Source organism: Camelus dromedarius, chromosome 10, assembly GCF_036321535.1.
Source record: "Camelus dromedarius isolate mCamDro1 chromosome 10, mCamDro1.pat, whole genome shotgun sequence".
NCBI classification, from domain to species: domain Eukaryota; kingdom Metazoa; phylum Chordata; class Mammalia; order Artiodactyla; family Camelidae; genus Camelus; species Camelus dromedarius.
In genome coordinates this window covers 78,601,713-78,622,037 of record NC_087445.1, presented here as the reverse complement: position 1 = coordinate 78,622,037, position 20,325 = coordinate 78,601,713, and the positions used below count along the sequence as shown (strand labels likewise).

Genomic DNA, 20,325 nt, shown 5'->3' with positions numbered 1-20,325 from the left:
TTCTCTGATAATTAGTGATATTGAGCATTTTTTCATGTGCCTATTGATCATTTGTATGTCTTCCTTGGAGAATTGCTTGTTTAGGTCTTCTGCCCATTTTTGGATGAGGTTGTTTGTTTCTTTCTTGTTAAGTCATATGAGCTGCTTATATATTCTGGAGATCGAGCCTTTGTCGGTTTCATTTGCAAAAATTTCCTCCCATTCCATAGGTTTTCGTTTTGTTTTGCTTATGGTTTCCTTTGCTGTGCAGAAGCTTGTAAGTTTCGTTAGGTCCCATTTGTTTATTCTCGCTTTTATTTCTATGGCTTGAGTAGACTGTTCTAGGAGAACATTTTTGAGATGTAGGTCAGATAATGTTTTGCCTATATTTTCTTCTAGGAGGTTTATTGTATCTTGTCTTATGTTTAAATCTTTGATCCATTTTGAGTTTAATTTTGTGTATGGTGTAAGGGAGTGTTCTAGCAGACAGCATGTATCTTTTATGAGAAAACTCCAAGTGAACTGACATGAGGATTTGGAAGAGAAGTAAGTGGAGTGGCAGGTAGAAATGGAAGTCCACCCCCTGACACCAGGTAAACCAGCAGAGTCATTCAGAGCAAGGCTGTGGGGAAGAGAAGCCAGACGCAGCATGGAGGCCGCGCCGTCCTGGGGCTGGGGGAGCCCAGGCCCCTTCCAGGGCTTGTCTTTCCCATTGGAAGCCAGGTGAAGGTGTAGGGCGCCCTCCCTGGGGAGGCCGTGGGGTCGGTCCGCAGTGGCCCTGGCTCTGCACAGGCACCAGGCAGTGGCAGAACCAGGGCCGCCCCTTGTGTTGCTGGGCCTAGTCATAGGCGCCCGGCTCAGGCTCCCAACCCTTCTTTCACTTCGTGTGTCGGTGTCGACTGAAGAGTCTTCTTTCCATTCCTGTTGTGAGCCTTTACCGTCATCTCAATTTGGATGCTAGTGACCCTCGGAGTCCTTCTGATGTGCTCATGCTGCCTGGATCCTGGGCCCCTCTGGTGGGGCTAGAGCTGGGCCGCCCAGTGGGCCCACGCTCGGGCTCCAACACCTTCCCTTTCCAAGTCAGCATCTCCCCTCCAGCAGTGAAGACGCTTGCGCCCATCGGCCCTCAGGGCCACCCTCTGCTGCAGACTGTCACTGTCACCACCCCTGAACAGACACCCTAGGCTGTCCCCTCACAGCCCTGTCACTTCAGTCTCATAACCTGCCAGCCCTGGGCCACATGGCCCCCACCCTCCTGGGACTCCCCCGAGGGGGGCTGCCCCGTCCACCTCTGCAGCGAGCACTCCTACCAGCCTGGGCTTGTGAGGTAACCGGGATGCGAATCTGAGGGCCCTGCTACCGGCCATTTAAGCACCAGGAGAGCCGGTGGATGGCAGAGCCCTTGTGGACCAGGGCCTGCACATGGGCCACCCGGAGCTTCGGGGTGGTGTTCTGCCTGGGAAGCCCAGCTCCAGCTAGGGGCTGGCGTGTCCTAGAGGCAATGCCCTCCTTATCAGGAAACACCTCCCAGCTGCCCCTTCAAGGCTGCTGCTCGCTGCGTGGCTGTCCTGCCAGCAGCTCTGGGTGGTACGGTGTGGGGTGCATGGTGGGGCCCACCGTCATTACTGGTCTCTGGTGCTGGATGATGTTCTCAGGGTCAGACAGTTTGAAAATCCTCAGACGGGGACAGGAAAGGCCAGTCACACCAGGTGTCTGGTCTGCTGAAGTGAGCCCTGCTGTCAGGCACTCACGCTGGGAACAGAGGGCAGCTGTGCTCTCATCTGCTGCCTCTTCCAGAACTGCCCCTGGTGGGCTCACAGAAGGACCCTCTGCTCACACCCATACCCCTGGGGGTCCCCAGACCCTCCCCACCTCCTCAGCTCCAACCTTCCAGGCTTTCTGCTTCCCGCCTTCTGCCTTGGCACTTTTCTGTCCACATAGTGTGGGGCTGGGTCTCCCCACCCTTTAGGGGAGTCAGCCTTAGAGTGGGCGAGGCTGTCCACTCTCAGCACATGCCAGCACCCATGCTGACCATTGGGAAGCAAGCCTGCGTCTGGCTTCCTCCTGTTGACAAGTTGCATGGCAGCTCCTGGCTGCAGTATGAGCTGACAAGTGTCAGTGCAGCGGGGGTCTTGCAGGGTCAGGCCCCAACTTGTGCTGCCCATGGGCGCCCAGGCCAGCCCTGCTGCTGCTGCACTGTCACACAGCTAGATGCTTGCCACTGGGCTGCCCGATGGCCCCCAGTGCATGTGGGGTACATGCTCAGAGCAACCAGGCCCGACTGCTCTGGGATGTCATGCGTGTTCACCTACAAGTGCCCCGCCAGCCACACACCCATCCTCAACAATCACTGTCCACTTCCTGTCTTCCCTGGATTTTGTGTAAGTGAAAGCACACAGAACGCAGCACTTGGCTCGGTACTGAGGGGTCCACATTGTTCCGTGTTCGTTAGCCCATTCTTTTGTTGCCACCCCAATTCCTTCATCCATTCTCCTGTTGATGGGTATTTGGGTTTCCAGTTTGAGGCTGCTGTGAAAAGGCTAAAAATGTTCTTATGTGAATGTTTTTATGGGACATTTAAAATTTCTCTCAGTAGCTACCTGAGAGTAGAATTGCTGGGTCACAGTGTGGTTTACCTTCTTAAGAAACTGCCAGCCAGCTTTCCTGTAGGCTTTAGTCTTTGAGATGCGCAGCTCTCTTGGTAGGAAGTGGTGCCCCACTGTGGCTAGAATGTGCATCTCCCTGATGTCCGCAGGCGACGAGCACCTTTTCATGTGTTTTATTCGCCTGTTTCGAACCTTTTTCACTTGATACGGAAATGATCACTTTTTAAATTAGCTTTAACTTAGAATTATTGTTAATTTGTAATTGTGATAATTATATCGTTGTGGTTTTGAAGGTTTTTATCTTTTAGAGACACAAATTCAAACGTCAGTGGGTAAAATGCTGTTTGGAGTTGTCTTCACAATTGGGGAGGGTGTGTGAACTAAGAAGGTTGGAGCTGGGTGATGGGGAGGCACTCTCCCCTCACTTCGTGTATGTCTGACGTTTTCCATAATGAAATGTGTAGTTTGTTAAATTAGTTCCAATTAATAGTGTGATGCTAGATTAGCTGTATATAAACCAGACTGCTCCTCAGTTTCTGTTTTGGACCACTCTGCTCAAATTGCGTTCCACCTCACATCCTAAAATTTGGACAGTTTCACTTGCATCTTCCCTGGGTCTTCGACTGCAGCGTCCTGAGGGTAGGAGAGGGTCTCCAAGTTGGCTTGCAGGTGGAGGCTAGCCGGTGGGGCCTGGGGACACTGGTTACTGTAGCGTGAGGTCTCACACCACGCTCTTTTCAGACTCCACCCCAGAGCTCTCGGCTGGGATGGCTAGGAAGTGGACTGGAGGCTGAGGCTTGGGCAGGTGGAGCCCAGGGAGGGGAGCTTCTGCCTGGTATTAAAATTACCTTGTCAGTGTTTTCCTGTTGCTTTCCTGGATATTTAGGGTTTTCTGAAGCTAATGGCAGCTTCTCTTTTCAGAACAACCTTGCACTATGTGTAAGAGCCACGGTAGCAGGCTTCCCCTCCAGGACATTCTAGTCATCCTGTAAACCTTAGCAACTGAAAATCTTTTTAACTCACTTTATTTTTATGCAAAAGCATTTAAAAGTAAGTTACAGATATTTTGGCATTCCAACCTTAAATACTTCAGTCTACAACTCTAAATTTAGAATTAATGTAAGTAAATAGCATTATTATTTTTTAAATGTAATGCTTCTTGGATATCATATAATACCAGCCCATGTCCAGCCAGGCACATGATGACTGTGGCTCTGGGGCTGCCCCTCCTGGCCTGCCCGACAGCGGTCTTGCCTGTAGTGGTCATAGCTCCCCAGTGTTGTCCTGCCCTGGAAGTGAGAGGAGAGGCCAGGCTGGGCCAAGGTCGTAGGCCATGTGCCCTGCACAGCTGCCTGAGGCCAGATGGCGGCTTACAGCCCTGGCAGTTTTGAAAACATGGGTCCAAGGAGCTCCGCATCTTGGTTTAAAGTGTGGTTGAGGTCTGTTTTTTCTCTGCCCGCAGGTTGTGACTCGGCTGATTCATCTCCTGGGTGAGAAGATCCTGGGCAGCCTCCAGCAGGGAACTGTGACAGGTGCGTTCGCAGGCCTGGCCCCTGGGAGCCCCGCCCACCCCAGGGCTGGAGCCCCGCCCACTGCCCGGAACTCCACTTGTGTGGAAAACCCCTCACACAGAGTTAGAACTTCTGCTTTCATGGGTCAAACATGACATTTAAACTCTTCCTTCGTTCCAGTCCCAGGCATCCTCCTGGCATCACTTCCCTTCTGTCTGAAGACGTTCCTAATAATAGCCCTCTTGGAGCAGGTCTGCCGGTTGCCAGTTCTCTTAGTTTCCCTTCTTCTGAGACTGTCTTCACTGCACCTTCATCCTGAAGGAGATTTTTGGCTAGATGTGCAGTTCTGACTTTTATTTCATCACTTTAAACATTTTGTGCCCCTTCCTTCTGGCCCCATCGCTTCTAACGAGAAGTCCAGACCCTTGAATTGTCCCCAGTGAGTAGTGCGTCCTCTCTGTCTGGCTGTGTTCAGGAGTTTTCCTTGTTTTCAGTTTGGTTTGGAGTGTACGGCACGAATCTGCTTGGGCTTGTCTTGGTTGGAGCTTGCCCATCTTCTTGAATCCGTGGTTTTACGTCTTCTGCCAAACGTGGGAAGGTTTCAGCTTTCGCTTCTTCAGTTGCTCTTTCAGCCCTGTGCTCTTCCTCCTCTCCTGGAGATCCAGTTAATCAACTGTTAGACCTTCCGTTACCGTCCCAAAGGCCTCTGGGACATTGTTCAACTAAAAAATCTTTCTTCCTCCCTCTGACGCTCAGATCGAAGTTTCTTTTGCTCTGTCTTCAGGGTCATGGGCTCTTCCCTCTGCACACCTCTGAGTCTCCTGAGAGCTGGGTCCAGGTCTCTTTGTAACTGGGGCAGCAGTTGGGTGGGATGTACCTACCATCTGACCCTCTCCTCCTTGGCCAGAGCCAGAGGCTCCCCGGGCCTTCCTTATAGGCTAAGGAAGAACTATCAGAGGCTGGCAATAGAACCCCCTTTGGCTGTACTTCAGACAGAGGGTTCTGATGTCAGAGGTCACTGGGAAAGAGACAGAGGGTGGGGGGATTTCCCACAGAAGCTGCAGGAAAACCAGAGAAAAGGGGCCCTCTGCTGCTGGCTGTGCAACCCAGTGACATTTCCTTCCCTGCCTCCAGGTTAGCTCCTAGCAGCCCCTCTCTCTGCTGTCCTGCACCCCCTATTCTGGCTTCTAGGTCAGGCTTGCAGGACCCACACTCCGCCCTCAGGAACCACACCAGCAGAGGCAGAAATGGACGCTGTGTTGGCGGAGCTGGGTCTTCCTGGCGTGGCCAGCGTGTGCACCTGGCACCTGGCCCTGCACTTGGGGGTCGGAGAGTCTGTGCGGGAGCTGGGCTGCTACAGTCGGTGGCCGGCCAGGCAAGCAGCGCGGAGCAGGCAGGGGAGCAAGCGGTCAGGGAGCCAGGAAGAGAGCCCCTAGGGGGGTTCGGGCTGCAGGAGCCTGGGGTCTGGCTGGATGTGGCCAGCAGCAGAGGTAAGGCTGTTTCCTCAGCCACCTCTGTGAAAAGGGGAGATGCTGTTTGCCAAGAAGTGACTTGTTGTTGGCACTTCTGCCAGGGACACTCTGATGGGGGCTAATAAACTCGTGGACCCCGTGCCTGCTGCCTCCGTCCCTGCTGCTGGGGGCGTCCTGGCCTCCCCCTGGGGCTTCTGTGCCTCCCTCTGGGGTCTGGAAATCCCAGGCAAACCAAAGATAACAGACAGGTGTTGACCTCCTAAACCTCATGCTCGTTCTGTTCTGCAGCGGGTGGGGAAGAACTGGCAGTTCAAAGGATGGGTCGTCCCTGGAATGTCCTTTCAAGTCTCTGCGTTTCCTCCGGCCTCGCTGTCTTCTCTACATCCAGACAGCAGTTTCCCCTCCCGTGGGGCCCAGTCCTGGCGTATATGAAATGCAAGGGCACCACAGTGTGGCTGGTATTTCAGCGGGAAAGGCCAGGCTCTGGTTCCTCCCAGCCCAGGCGGCTTGTACTGCGGTGTCACCCAGAAATGTCCAGGGACACCGAGACAGTCCCCACGGCTGCCCGACTCCTCAGGCCAACTCATGACCCTGTGTCTGCAGGTCACCAGTTTGGGCTACACGCTTCGGGCAGCAAGTGGGACTCCGGGAATCCTGCCAGCAACCTCTCCACGGTGGCCATTCTGCCAGTGTCGGAGGACGTGCCCCTCACTGCCTTTGCGCTGGAGCTCAGGCACGCTCTCAGCGCCATCGGTAAGCCCTGCCCATGGCGGGCCCTCCTCCCCTCTCCTCCCTCACCCTTCCAGCTTCTGACAGTGCAGCTTGTGTTTCCCGCAAGGCCAAACCCTGGCGGTGGCACCAGGGAGCAGACGGTCACAGTGAGAGGGGCAGGCCCCATCTCCCAGGGGCTTGGTGGGTCACGGAGCTCTGCTCCACCACGAGCCCCCTGCGCCCCCACCAGGAGCCCATCTGGGGTTGTGAGCCCGCTGCGGGGTGCATGCCAGTTGCTCCCCGACTTGGAGGGGGCACAGATGGGTGGGGGAGCCGGCTGACAGGCTGCATGGAAAATGCCCGTGGTTGGGGTCAGTAAGCAGAGGTAGTGTTTTCAGGTTCCTGACGCCTGTTAAGCTTCGGGATTCAAGAACAAGAAATTGAAACTCCTGAGAACTCTTAGGAATTCTCCAAATCATAAAGTATTCCATATTCTTAACACCGTATCTGCAGGTTTTTATGTAACTGTGAGTGACCACAATGATAGACAGTAAGGCAGCTTTCTGAGAGGGGTTTATACTGAAGGTTTCAGGGTTAGGACCTTTAAAAACGATATAGGAATAGGGGCACGATTGTGGTGCTTGTTCATGAGATGATATATTGTGACACGAGTATGTATTTTAATATCCCTTGAAGATGTTCTCTGCCTGACACAGACCTCTGGTAATAGCATTAAATAAATGCCGAATAAAAATTTATAAAGTTGAAGATAGTACTATAAATATTTAATATATATTTTAAAGTGTCTGTTTGGGGGGGTGATTAGGTTTGTTTATTTACTTATTTTTTAATTTTTAATGGAGGTGCTGGGGATAGAACCCAGGATGCACGCTAAGCCCGCGCTCTACCACTGAGCTACACCCTCCCCCACAAATATTTAGTATTTAAAAGTTATTCTTCAAATGAAATTTTAAATTAGTCTTGATCTTTTAAATTAGTCTTGAGCAAACATTCCAGATGTAGAAAACTCCATTTTTTTGTTGACATTGGTCAAATTGTTCGACGCACACGAAGAGATCTTGAGATGCACAGTGGAGAAGTTTTGCTTCATAAAAGCTTATTCCCTTTTTTTAAAAGAAAAAACCTTTTATTTTGAAATAATTATAGATCCATAGAAAGCTGCAAAACTAGGAGAGAGAGAGCCATGTGCCTCCCCAGTCACATGACTGCAGCCCAGCCTCCCGGCTGGGAGGTGAGCACCGGGCAGGGCCTCCTTCACGCCTTGTGGAGTGACGCGCACATGCGTCCATGTGAATTTTAGGGTGTGCTTTTCAACCGCTGCAGGAAACTGGGGATTCTGACAGGAGTGGCACTGAGATGTTGATGGCTTTGGGTGACATGGACATCTTAGTGATGACAAGTCTTCCAGTCCGTGAGCACGGGGTGTGTTTCCAGGAATGTTTTGTAGTTTTCAGCGTACAAACCTTTCGCCTCCTTTCTTGAGTTTATTCCCGAGTATTTTGCTCTTCTGGATGGAATTATCTTCCTGATCGGTTCTGGGTTGTTTATTGTCACTGTGCGGAAGCACAACTGACTTTTACGTTTTGGTTTTGGGTCCTGCGACTTCACTTATCAGTAGTAACAATTTTTGGTGGGCTTCTTAGGGTTTTCTACACGTAAGATTTGTCATGATGCTTTTACTTCTCCGTTTCTTCTTTACAAAGACAACTTGACCCCTTCCTTTCCAGCTGTGACGCCCTTTATGTCTTTTTCTTGCCTTATCGCTCTGACGAGGGCTCCCAGGACCACACTGAACAGAAGCGGAGGAAGCAGGCGTCCCAGCCTTGTTCCTGATCCGGGTGGGGGTGCTTTTTGTCTTCACCACTGAACGTGATATTAGCTGTCAGTTTCATGTATGGCCCTCACGTGTTGAGGAAGCTTCTTTCTGTTGGTAGTTTGCTGAACGTTTATGTCAGAGAAAGATGGTGAATTCTGTCAGTGCTTTTTCTGCATCGGTTGAGAGGATCCTATTTCTCCACTTGGTTCTGCTAATGTGCTTTGCTACATTGATCGATATTCATGTGCTGAGTCATTCTTACATCCAGGAATAAATCCCAGCTGGCCGTGGTGTGTGGCCTTTTAGTGCCCTGCTGGGTCTGGTCAGCTCCTCCTTTGCTAGGGATCCTGCACCGTCAGGCTCCTTGTCTGTGGGTTCCCATGGTGTCTTGGTCCCATCGTGGCTTTGGTGTCTGGGTGCTGCTGGCCCCATGGAAGGGTTTAGGACCTGTTCTCTCCTCTCCAATATTTTGGAAGAGTTTGAGGAGGGTTGGTGTTAACTTAAAAAAAAATGGGTAGAATTCCCCAGTGAAGCCCCCGCATCGAGGGCTTTTCTTTGCTTTTTGCTTTTGTTTTGTTCTGTTTTTAACTGGTTCAGCTTCCTTACTAGTTGTGGGTCTGTTCAGATTTTCTGTTTCTTCATGATTCAGTCTTGGTAGGTCGTGTGTGTCTAGGAATTTGTCCAGATGATTCAACTTGTTCACATGCAGTTGTTCTTTGTGCTTTCTTGTGTCCCTTTTTATTTCTGTAAAGCAGATAATATCCCCACTGCCATTTCTGAGTTTAGTAATTTGAGGCTTTTTTCTTTCTTTCTTTCTTTATTCTTCTAGTTAAAGTTTTGTCAATTTTGTTGATTCCTTCAAAGAGCCAACTGCTGGCTTCATCGATTTTCTCTGTATTTCTGTTCTCTGTTTTGTCTCTGTTCTGATCTTTGACTACTCCCTCCCTTCTGGCAGCTCTGGGTTTAGTTTGATATTCTTTTGCCAGCTACTCAGGGTACAAAGCTGGTTGTTAATCAGAGATCTTCTTTCTGAAAGGAGGCATTTGTAGCCTAAACCTCCCTCCTAGGGGTCCTTTCACTGTGTCCAGTACATTCTGGAATGTTGTGGGGGGTTGTTTGTCTGTTTGTTTGTTTGGGGGGGTAATTAGGTTTGCTCATTTATTTGTTTACCTATTTACTTAATTTAATGGAGGCACTGGGGATTGAACCCAGCACATTGTGCATGCGAAGCATGTGCTCTTACCACTGAGCTACACCCTCCCTCCAGGAATGTTGGGTTTTTGTTTTCATTTGTCTCAAGGTATTTTCTCATTTCCTTTGTGATTTTTACAACCCATTGATTGTTTAAGCATGTGTGGTTTAATTTCCACATATTTGTGAATTTTCCAGTTTCATACCATTGTGATCAGAAAAGATACTTTGTGTGAATTCAGTCTTTTAAAGCGTGTTAAGACTTGCCTTGTGGCCTAACGTGTAGTCTGTCCTGGAGAACAAGCTGGCTGTGTGTCCTGCGGCTGGGCGGTGGGTCTCTCCTCTCTGTGCATGTGCGTTTTGGTGAGTGTGCAGGGGTGTCTCATTTGGGCTTTAGTTTGCATTTCCCAACAACTAGTAAGTTTGTTTGTTTACTGGCCATCGGGACACGCTCTCTTGTAAGTGCCTGTAGGTCACCCACCCTTTAATTGAGTGGTCCCTTTTCCTTGTTGATGCGTAATCTGGATCCGCTCCTTTTTTGGATGCAAGTGTTGCAGATTTCTTTCCTTCTGTGACTTGCTTTTTTATTCTTTTAATGATGTCTTTTGACAAACAGAAGTACTTAGTTCTACTATAGACCAGTTCATCAGTTTTTTCCTATATTGTTACTGCTTTTTGTGCTTTATTGGAGAAATTTCATCCTACCCCCAAATCATGAAATATTCTTCTAAAATCTTTGTGGTTTTACCTTCAAGTTTACAATCCAGCCTTTGCCAAAAGTCGGGAGTGTAGGTGGCCTTCGCTTCTGAAGGGTGGTTTTAGAGAAGATCTGGCTGGCGGCCATTTTCTTCCAGCACTCTGAGGGCATCAGTCCATCTCCTCTGGTGTCCAGAGTTTGGGGAAGAAGCTGTGTGACAGCCAGGCCAGGCCAGGCCAGGCCCATCCTGGAACAGCAGCCATGCCCTGCAGAGCTGGACATGAATGCCCAGGAGACATCCTGTGTCCACATGCTGCCGTGGGCCTGCCCATCATGTCCCCCTCCTGGGATGGGCTTGGTCACCACGTTCCTGAATGTCAGGGTTGTTGTGCCTTGAGAGCCCAGAGCACCACCTTGGGGGGCTCCACCCTTTCCTGAGGGCCATGTCAGAACCTCCTGAGTCCAGGAAGAGGGGCCTAGAGCAGGAGACAGGCACTGAGGGCCAGATAGAGCTCAGTCCATGGTCCTCTGAGGGCCTCAGGGCTGGGGTCCTCAGTGTTCCTGCAGCCAGACGCAGCCTACCTGTCCTGTCTCTTCCGAGACTTCCAAGGGGCAGAGAAGTCACTGCAGTGCTTGCAGTGGTCTGGCTCACAGGTACAGGAGGCGTCCCAGCCCCAAGAGGGCTCCCTCTCTCGTCAGACCCGGTGGGATGACCCACTCGAGCTTGAAGCTCCTCTCGGCCTGGCCCGACCCCCAGCACAGGAGAGCAGCCCTCCAGTGGGACCCTTGCCCCAGCACCCCTAGAGGGGCTGCTCCCCTGCATCAGCAGCCACACCGTGGGCACCACCACTGTGCAAAGCTCCCCTACTCCGTGTGTCTCTGAGAAAGCAGGTGCTGCCAGTTAAAATATAGCACGGTGACTTCTCACCTCTCACCCTCCTGGAGAAGCGCGGGTGTAAGTGCAGGTATGAGAGGAAGCCCTAGGGAGGGGAAGGCTCCAGGTGCCTCCTGCCGCAGTGGGCCTTCTGCATCCTCCCGGCGGCCAGCGCATGCCAGGCAGCCTTCCTGAGACTGAGCGCGCCCAAGCCCCAGCCCCTGGTGGCCTTCTCATGTATTCTGACGTTGCCCCTTGGGCTGAGCGGTAGGCTCTGTGTGGGCAGTGGCTCTAAGAGCCACCGATGGAGGTGGCGTGCTATCTCAGAGACACAATGTGAGGGCTGGTGAATACAGCTGATGGGGTGGAATCCAGCCAGCCTGGCTGATCTGGATTTGGGAAATTGTATTATCTTGAATTTTACAAGCCCGTGCTTCTCCTGCCCCAACACGTACACCCTCTCAGGGCTGCAGAGATTCGACCTCTTCATGTGTAGAGGAGGAGACTGAGGTTCAGAGAGGCTGCCCATCCCTGTACCTGGTGCGGCCTTCCCACTGATGCATCAAGCAGACTCACCTGCCCAGAGGGTCTCCTTCAGGGCCAGAGGGAATGTCACCTCTGGCCACATGCACTTCCTCCTCCTGGAAGCTTCTCATTGCTTTCCAGAAGAGCAGACTTCCAGGAGAAGGAAGGAGCTCACTTGTCCTCCAAGGGGGTTGCCAGCACAGAGTTCTGTAATTGGTGGTTGTCTTTTCAGGCCCCATCCTGCTGCTGACCAGTGACAACATAAAACAGCGCCTTGGCTCTGCTGCTCTGGACAGGTAAGTGGGCCCCACGTAGGGACAGCTGGCTCCCTGCTCTCAGCAGTCCCAGCCTAGCTTTACGTGCACCACCGTGTCTGTGCCTGCCAGTGTCCATGAGTACCGGCTGTCCAGCTGGCTGGGGCAGCAGGAGGACGTCCACCGGATAGTGCTCTATCAGGCGGACAGCACGCTAACGCCCTGGACCCAGCGATGCATCCGGCAGGCCGACTGCATCCTCATCGTGGGCCTGGGTGAGCAGGAGCCCACGGTGGGCGAGGTGAGCTGGCTGGTGGGTGGAGGGCCCCGGGAGTGGGGCAGTGGGAGAGGTGTCTGTGGGTGGGGCCGTGAGGTGGGTGGGGAGAGGTGCTGGGTGGGGCGGGGTGGGCAGGGTGACTGGTGGGGCGACAGGGTGGGGCCACGCGTTGGGCAGGGTGGGGCGGGGCGGCAGTGGGTGGGGTGACGGTCTGCAGGCTGGGCAGGTCTTGGCTGGGGGGGGCCACTCTCTTCTCAGACCCCCTTTCTCCCTTTTGCTTTGAATGAAATATTTCAAGACTTCAGGAAGGGATGGATAATAAGAGTAAACAACCAGATATCTGTTCTCTACGTTCTGAAAACATTTTTCTGTATTTTCCTCTGGTGATGGGCAGATACCCTGAAGCGGCCAGTCCCCCCGCCCTGGCCTCCGTGTTTCACATTTTTACTGTATGTGTATACAGCACTGTTTTACTGTAAATTTACAGAATTCAATTCTACATAGGTGGTATTCTGTTTTATGTTAGTTTGAGATTTCCTTTTTTCCTCAGCATTTCTGCTTTTGAGCTTTATCCATATTGTTTCACTGGTTTTATGGCTGTTTAGTTTCCTGTTTGTCACTGCCCTGCCCTCTGCCTGTTTTCAGCCAACAGGCTGTGGAGTTGCTCCACGACAGGCTGTGTGCAGGGGTATCTTCAGGGCACCACGGGAAGTGCTGCTGAATCAGGTTCCCCAGGTGTGGCCAGGTTGCTCTCCTCCTTGTGTGTGTGACATTGTGGACAAGGCCTGGGGCCGGTGTCCCCTGGCTCTGCACTGTCGGTCGTTTGTCTCCATCATTATGGTGGGAGTCAGCGTCTCATAGTCCTTCACTTCGCACCCCTTTCCTCTGTCCCACCACTCTGTCCTCATCACATGCTTCCGCCCCTGGTGCTGCAACAGCTCCACTCCTCATGGGTTCCTGTTCTTCAAGGAGTGGTGCTCCCCAGTGGGGGAGCGTCTGTAAGAGAAGTTCGCAGCGTGTGTTCCTTAGGTCCCCCCCCCCCCCCGCCATCCCTGGTTCACAGAACCGAGGCACCGCTCACCAAGCCTGTTTCGGGCTGGTTGACGAGGCAGCATCCGGCCCACACCAGGGACCTCTGTAGACAGCCCCATGCTAGCCTTCAGCCCTGTCCTGCCCCAGTCAGCAGGCGCTCCTGGGCTGCCTGACACTGGGCTCTGCTCTCCTCAGCTGGAGCGGATGCTGGAGAGCACGGCCGCGCGCGCCCAGAAGCAACTGGTCCTGCTGCACCGGGAGGAGGGGCCGGCGCCCGCCCGCACCGCCGAGTGGCTCAACATGCGGAGCTGGTGCTCGGGCCACCTGCACCTCTGCTGCCCGCGCCGTGTCTTCTCCAGGAGGAGCATGCCCAAGCTGGTGAGGGCCTGGGCCCCGGTGACCGCGACCACCCTGGGCTGGCTCTGAGAAGGGCACTCATCCACTGTGCTGTGAGCTCACACTTTCCTGAGCCTGATCATTGGAGTTCCTGTGGCCACAGGGTGGTTGTATGCCCCCCAGACAGGCGAGACCACTGGGGCCAAAACCCCAGAAAGAGAGGCCTAAGGTTCTCACATTCAGCAGAAGCCTCAGAGAGCCCTCAGGTCGGCACTGCCTCCTCCTTAGGGGTCCTCAGCCCTGGAGGCTGGGTGCACAGCCCCCCTGCCCCGCAGCTCATTGGACAGCATCCTGACAGCCATGTCTGTGCCCAGGCATCCATGTCCCAAGCATCCTCCACTGGGGGCTGGCAAGTTTCAGCTGGGCCTGGGGGTGTGTGGCCCAGCTGCCTGCGCTATCCGCTCAGCCACGGGCCTTTCTGGGCAAGTCTGGGCACCAGGGTGCTGACAGGGTCAGGATCAGACCGACTGGGTGTCCTGGAGAGAGCTTTGGGTCAGGATGGAGGTGACCAGCCTGGTCAGGTCTGCTGTGTGCAGACTCGGCCCAGCCCTCTCGTCTGCCGGCCTCTCTTAGGTGGAGATGTATGAGCGGGTCTTCCAGAGGCCCCCAGACCGGCACTCGGACTTTTCCCGCCTGGCACGGGTGCTGACCGGCAACGCCATCGCCCTGGTGCTTGGGGGAGGGGGAGCAAGGTGAGTCCTGTCCCTTCCAGCGAGCAGCTCCCCATGTGTGTGCACATGTGTGTGTGAGTGCATGCACGTGCAGATAAAGAGGCCTCCCTGTGGCCCCGGGAGACCAAGCACCCTCTGCACTCAGGGCCCGGTGCCTCTTACACTCTGCCAAGGGCCAGGGCGGGACTGTGGCCAGTGCAGCAGAGGATCATGTACTTCTCACTCTGACTGTCTGTTTGCCCGTTAGCCATTTGTCTCCTCTTCTGAAAACTCTGTTCTTATCCTTTGCCAGTCCTTCCATTGGGCTCTGGGTGAGTTTCTTTCCATTTTAATACACACCTTATAGAATAACGATCTGACCTGCTCAGAACCTCATGAAGCATTGTTTAGCTCTTTGGGATGGTGGGTTCCTTAAAGGGCTTTTATCCCAAATAACTTGCACCCCACATGATCAGCCTGACCCTTGCTACCCTTCCCTTGACCTTGGTGAAAGAGAAATGTACACGTAGAGCAGAACTGGAGGGGCCTGTGTGTGGTGAGGGTGTGAGGGGTCGAGGGCCTCTGGTCAACTGGACGGCGCCAGGAAGGGCACACCTGTGCTGGACCCCACCCCTCTGAGGGCCGGGTGCAGGGCCAGGGGTGCCCCATGGGGCGGAGCCCCTCACGCCCTCGCCGCGGTGGATGCTGGCACTGCCACCAGCACGCAGGGTGGCCCCTGGGCCACTGGCACGTGCTGCTTCTCCAGCAGGGCCTCCTGACACGCTGTGTCTGCGTGCCAGCCCTGCAGACAGTGCTGGCCACCCTCTCCCCCCCTCCCTCTCCCCCTCCCCTCCCTCTCCCACCCTCCCTCCTCCACCCTTCTCTCGCCCCATCCTGCCCTCCCTCTCCCCCTCCACCTTCTCTCCCCTCTGCCCCCTCCCTCTCTGCTCCCCCACCTTCCTTCTCTCTCCTCTGCCCCCTCCCATCCTGCCCTCCCTCTCCCCCTCCCCAACCTTCCCTCTCTCCCCTCTGCCCCTCCTCCCATCCTGCCCTCCCTATCCCCCTCCCCACCTTCCTTCTCTCCCCTCTGCCCCCCTCCCATCCTGCCCTCCCTCTCCCCCTCCCCAACCTTCCCTCTCTCCCCTCTGCCCCTCCTCCCATCCTGTCCTCCCTATCCCCCTCCCCACCTTCCTTCTCTCCCCTCTGCCCCCCTCCCATCCTGCCCTCCCTCTCCCCCTCCCCAACCTTCCCTCTCTCCCCTCTGCCCTCCTCCCATCCTGCCCTCCCTCTCCCCCTCCCCAACCTTCCCTCTCTCCCCTCTGCCCCTCCTCCCATCCTGCCCTCCCTATCCCCCTCCCCACCTTCCTTCTCTCCCCTCTGCCCCCCTCCCATCCTGCCCTCCCTCTCCCCCTCCCCAACCTTCCCTCTCTCCCCTCTGCCCCTCCTCCCATCCTGCCCTCCCTATCCCCCTCCCCACCTTCCTTCTCTCCCCCCTGCCCCCCTCCCATCCTGCCCTCCCTCTCCCCCTCCCCAACCTTCCCTCTCTCCCCTCTGCCCCTCCTCCCATCCTGCCCTCCCTCTCTTTCTCCACCCCTCCCCCACCCTCCCGCCTCCTCTTGCTTCTCCTAGATGCTCCCTGGTTGTGCTGCTCGGATGTGGCCTTGGAATCTCCCTTCACTGTGATTCTGGGAACTGCCCTTGTATCTCTCCTGTGTTCAGCTCTGTTTCCTGGATTCCATGTCCTCCTCTTTCTTGATATATTTCTTTGTTGGTAGATTTCACACTCTAGAAATATCCCTAAGAAGAGAGGCATGGGAGATAAAAGTTTTAAGACCATGCTTAGCAGAAAATATCCTCATTCTACTGTCATTCCTGAATGACAGTTTGGATGTGGAGCTCTAGGTGGAAATAATATTCCCAGAGAATTCAGAGTGTGGTTCCATTGTCTTTTTAGCTCCCAGGATTGCTGTTGAGGTCAAGGCCGTTTTTACTTGGGAGGCTATTCCTCCTGGCATCTGTAGGGGAGTCTCAAGTACTTGATGGTGGCCCGGGTGGCATTCTTCTCCCATCGGGCAGTTCCCAGGGGGCCTTTCAAACTGAGAAACTGACGTGCTTCAGTGCTGGGGCGTGCTGGCGGCGTTCCCCTCTGCTTTCTCTTCCAGAGCAGCGTCCAGACGACCGTCTTGCCCTGGCATCTTTTCTCTTCTCTCCCACGTTTTCCATCTCTGTTTTTTGTTCTACTTTCTAGGTGATTTTTCTCGAATGTATCTTCTACTGGATCTTTTTGCTCAAATGTTTTTAATGTCTGAGTGGTTTTTTGTAGTTTTTTCTTGTTCCACTAGTGCAGTATCGAGTTTCTCCAAAGATGGGGACGCAGGTTCTTACTCACTTAGGTTTTCCGCCCTGTGCTGGCCTGCGTCTGGCTTGGTCCCGCCGACCCCATGTGTGAGGTTGTGTGTGTGTCCTTGACTGCATCAGTGGCCTTGCTACAGGGGATTCTGTGGTCTCCACGATCTGCTATTCTTCCTCCTGTCGATGGACATTTGGGTTGTTTTCTGGTTTTGGTTGTTATGCACAAAACTGCTATAATCATTCTTGGACTAGTCTTTTTTGTGGACGTGTGTGCTTTTCTCCTGGGCTAATGCCTGGGAGTGGAGTGACCTGGCTTGGGGTAGTGAGCAGTTTTACCCGCCCCCCGCCCAGTTCTGAGAGTTTGGGCTGCCCATGGTCTTGTCCCCCTTGGTATCATCAGAGGGTTAAGTTGCAGCCAGCGCCGGGGTGTGCAGCTGTGCCTTGTGGTGACGTTGACCCGCGTGTCCCTGGGCCGCGTGCATGTTCAACACATTCCTGTCACAGGTGGCTTGTCGTCCACTGTTTTGTCAGAGGAGTTGTTGAAATAGTCTGAATACAGGCCTTTTGCCAGATATACTCATAACTAATATTGTCTCTCAGTCTTTCACTTTCTTTTCCTATTTCTTAACGCATTTTTTATGAACAGGTTTTAATTGTGATAAAGTGTGGCTTTCCAGTTTTTTATGGTCACTACTTCTGGTGTTCTGAGAGCTCTTGCCTGTCCGAGGGCACAAAGGTATTCTGTATTTTCTTCTAGAAGCTGGTACGTGCAGGTCTGTGATCCGCCTGAAGTTGCTTTCCGTGCGTGATGTGAGGTGAGAGCTGAGGTGGCTTTTCTCCCACATGGTAACCTCACTGAAGACTTTCCCTTCCCTGTGGAGCTGCTGAGGGTCTGGGCCAAGCCCCAGGCAGCTGCGTAGAGGGGAGCTGCACCTGCCCCGTGTCCCTGTGATGCGCCTTCTGTCCTGGCGGCGCCATCGCGCTGTCTCGATTACTCTAACTTTACAGGACATCTTCTCATAAATCTCCAGGTGCTGTAATTCCTTCAGATTATTTTTCTTTAAACTGTTTTAGCTATCCGAGGTCCTACCCCAGGTCCTTTGCGTTTCCATGTAAATCTGAGAATCAGCTAAGTATTTTGTGGGATTTTTTGCTATTGTAAATGGCATCCTTTAAATTTCATGTCAAATTCTTTGTTGCCGGTATGTAAAAATGGTATCTGTAAACTGATGTCGCATCTTACAGCCTTGCTAAATTCACTTCTCCTAGTAGCTTTTGTGGTAGCTTTTTTGCACTTTGACGTATACGGTTATGCCTTTTGAGAATAAAGACGCTATTTCCTCTCTTTCCAAAATCCACGAATGCCTTTGGTTCCCTCTCACCTGAGCCGCTGGGCGGAGTGCAGACCCCGCCGTGCCCTCAGTTTGGCGGTCAAGTGCGAGCGGGGCTCTGGGTCTGCAGACGCCCTTCGTGGCCTGAGGGCTTTTCTGTCTGTGCTTCGTTTTCGTCTCAAGTGGTTGCTTCCACAGGCCTGCTGGGATGATTGTGTGACTGTTCCTTTATTCTGTTAACGAGGCGAATCACACCGTGTGATTTTAAAGGAGCAACTCGCCTGCCTTCTTGGGAGGGACTTGTTTGCTTGTGGTGTGCGGCCTGTTTCTGTGTCACCAGACCCCCGAGTCAGAGCTTATGGGCCACACCCATCCTGTCCTGAAATGTAGGTCCACTTGTTTGCTGCCTGTACAATTCACTAGTAAGACCATCTGGGCGTGAAGTTTTGTGAGGATTTGAAAATTAAAGATTCTGTTATTTTGATAGTTACAGCACTGTTCAGATTTTCTATTTCTTGCACAGGCTTGGTAAGTTGTATTTTTCTAGGGACGTGTCTGTTTTATCTGAATTTCCCTGCTTCAGGCATGAAGTTCACACTGGCTTCTTACTTCTTACCTGAAGCATCTGTACAGAGGCCCCCTCCTTTCTCAGTCCTGATACTAATTATTAAGGACCCCCCCCCCCAAGTCTCTCTCCCTCTTTTTCTTTTTCTGGATCAGCCTTACCAGGAGGTATCAACCAAATCCATCCTTTCAAAGCACTGACTTTCAGCTTTGAGGACCCTCTCTTTTTCTGGGCCATTCATTTCTGCGCCAATCTCTTATTTCCTTATGTTTATTCTGTTTGATTTGAACTGTTCTTTCTTTCCCCACCTTGCGGGCCAGCGGGTGACGGCATGAAGGCTGGAGGGGAAGTCCGCGGTCTCTGCAGCTGGCCGAGCGGGCGGGGTGCGTCGGCCCTGGAGGCAGTGGGTTTAGTTTTTCCCGCCTTGGGTTTTCAGTGATGTAGGGACAGCTTTCTTCTGATTCACACTCAGAGTTGAGGGTGCTTTTTGAGCCTGAGGCTGACATTGGTCATCAGTTCTAACACTTGCTAACCTGTCTCTTGGGTATTGCTCCGTCCGCTCCCACTGTCTGTCCTTCCTTCCTCCTGCTGCGACCACACAGTCTTTTCTCACATGACACTATTTCTGGTTGAGTGGTGGACACCACGTGTGAAAACTGGTAAGGATAGTCTCAGCCCGATGCTGGCCTTCCTGTCCGGGCAGGGCTCATCTGGGTCCTGCTCACCCGGCCCTGGATGTGGCCCTGGATGTGTCCCCTGGGTATGGCCCTGGGAAGTGTACCAGCACCCCTTCCAGGGGCATCCACTTGCCTTCCCCACCCTGCCTAGTTCCGTTCAAAGCCCATTCAGGGTCATGACCTCTCAGACTCGGAGGGGTGGAGGAGGCTGAGAGCTGGCTGCCTCTCAGGACACCAGAGAGGCACCTAAAGGGGGTCGGCAGCCCCTTTGAGTCGGCGTCTCTGCCCATTTCTCTGTGACCCACACAGGACTCGGGCACTGAGTGCAGGGGTGGAATGGGATGACCCTCTCTGGGGTCCCAGCGGGCACGGTGGGGCACTGACTTCTTGCTCTGTGCTCCTGGGGCATAGAGGCTGTGCCCAGGTTGGTGTCATCCGGGCCTTGACAGAGTGCGGCATCCCTGTGGACATGGTCGGAGGGACGTCCATTGGGGCCTTCATGGGGGCCCTGTACTCCGAGGAGCGGAACTACAGCCAGATACGGATCCGGGCCAAACAGTGGGCTGAGGTGAGGACCTCCGCGCCATCCCTGCAGTGCTGTGGGTGGAAGGAGGGCAGGGGACCCATGGCCCCTGCGTGTGGCTCTGTGGGGCTCTGGCCTTGGAGTGAGGCTTGTAGGTTGGAGTGAGAACACAGAGGCAGGAAGCTCATCCGTGTTGGGGGTTGGCTCTGGCTGGTGTCTGATGTCTTAATTTATAAAGGGGGCTGAGGAGAGGTTAATGGACCCACAGTTCTCCGCACGGAGAGGCATGCCTTCCCCACAGGGCCCCCAGGGCACCGGTGTCAGTTGGGAGGCAGGGGGAGGCATAGGTCAGGGCCCTTATTGGGGTCTCTGTGGGAAGGGCGAGGCAGGGCAGGGTACACAGCTTAAGGGCCACCCGTTCAAATAATTCTGGCAGGTCTGGGGGCATCGGGGCTGTCCCCCGTTGTCTGGTACCTTTCCCCGGGTGACTTGGGCTTGGTGTGTGGGTTAGAGAGAGGTGGTCGGGGTGGACACTGGATGGGTTGGGTGAGTCCTGGGCTGTGACTCTCCCGGGTGTACAAGACCCCAAAGGCCAGAGCGTCAGGGACACGGAAAGTATGAAATACACATCGTTAGTACAATGGCCGCGTGATGAAGGGACGCCGGTACAGCCCAGGCTCTGGGAACCCAGACAGAGCAGAGGGGCTGCATGTGGGAGGGCAGGCTGCAGTCTGCCCTTCTTGGGCTCTACTTGTTTTTGTGGAACAGAATGGAGCCCTGGGTGAAACCATGAGTGGGATCGAAAATGTTTGCAATTTCCTTTCAAACAGAAAAGGAGACTGGTCATCCTCTGCGCAGGTCTCAG

General features: G+C 53.7%; 1 protein-coding gene across 13 annotated transcripts in view; it reads left to right on the top strand.

Moving 5' to 3' along the window:
* Positions 1–20,325, top strand: part of PNPLA7 (patatin like phospholipase domain containing 7) — a 57,785-nt gene that overhangs the window by 32,913 nt on the left and 4,547 nt on the right. For all 13 annotated transcript variants that reach the window (XR_010382858.1, XM_064490820.1, XM_064490815.1 and 10 more), the window contains 7 exons: positions 4,048–4,117; positions 6,172–6,321; positions 11,636–11,699; positions 11,790–11,958; positions 13,162–13,344; positions 13,936–14,054; positions 19,349–19,505. Coding sequence is in view for 12 of the 13 variants with exons in the window: in XM_064490820.1 (XP_064346890.1) it covers positions 4,048–4,117; positions 6,172–6,321; positions 11,636–11,699; positions 11,790–11,958; positions 13,162–13,344; positions 13,936–14,054; positions 19,349–19,505 (912 nt within the window). In the remaining variant the exon portion in view is untranslated. The remainder of the gene's footprint in view (positions 1–4,047; positions 4,118–6,171; positions 6,322–11,635; positions 11,700–11,789; positions 11,959–13,161; positions 13,345–13,935; positions 14,055–19,348; positions 19,506–20,325) is intronic.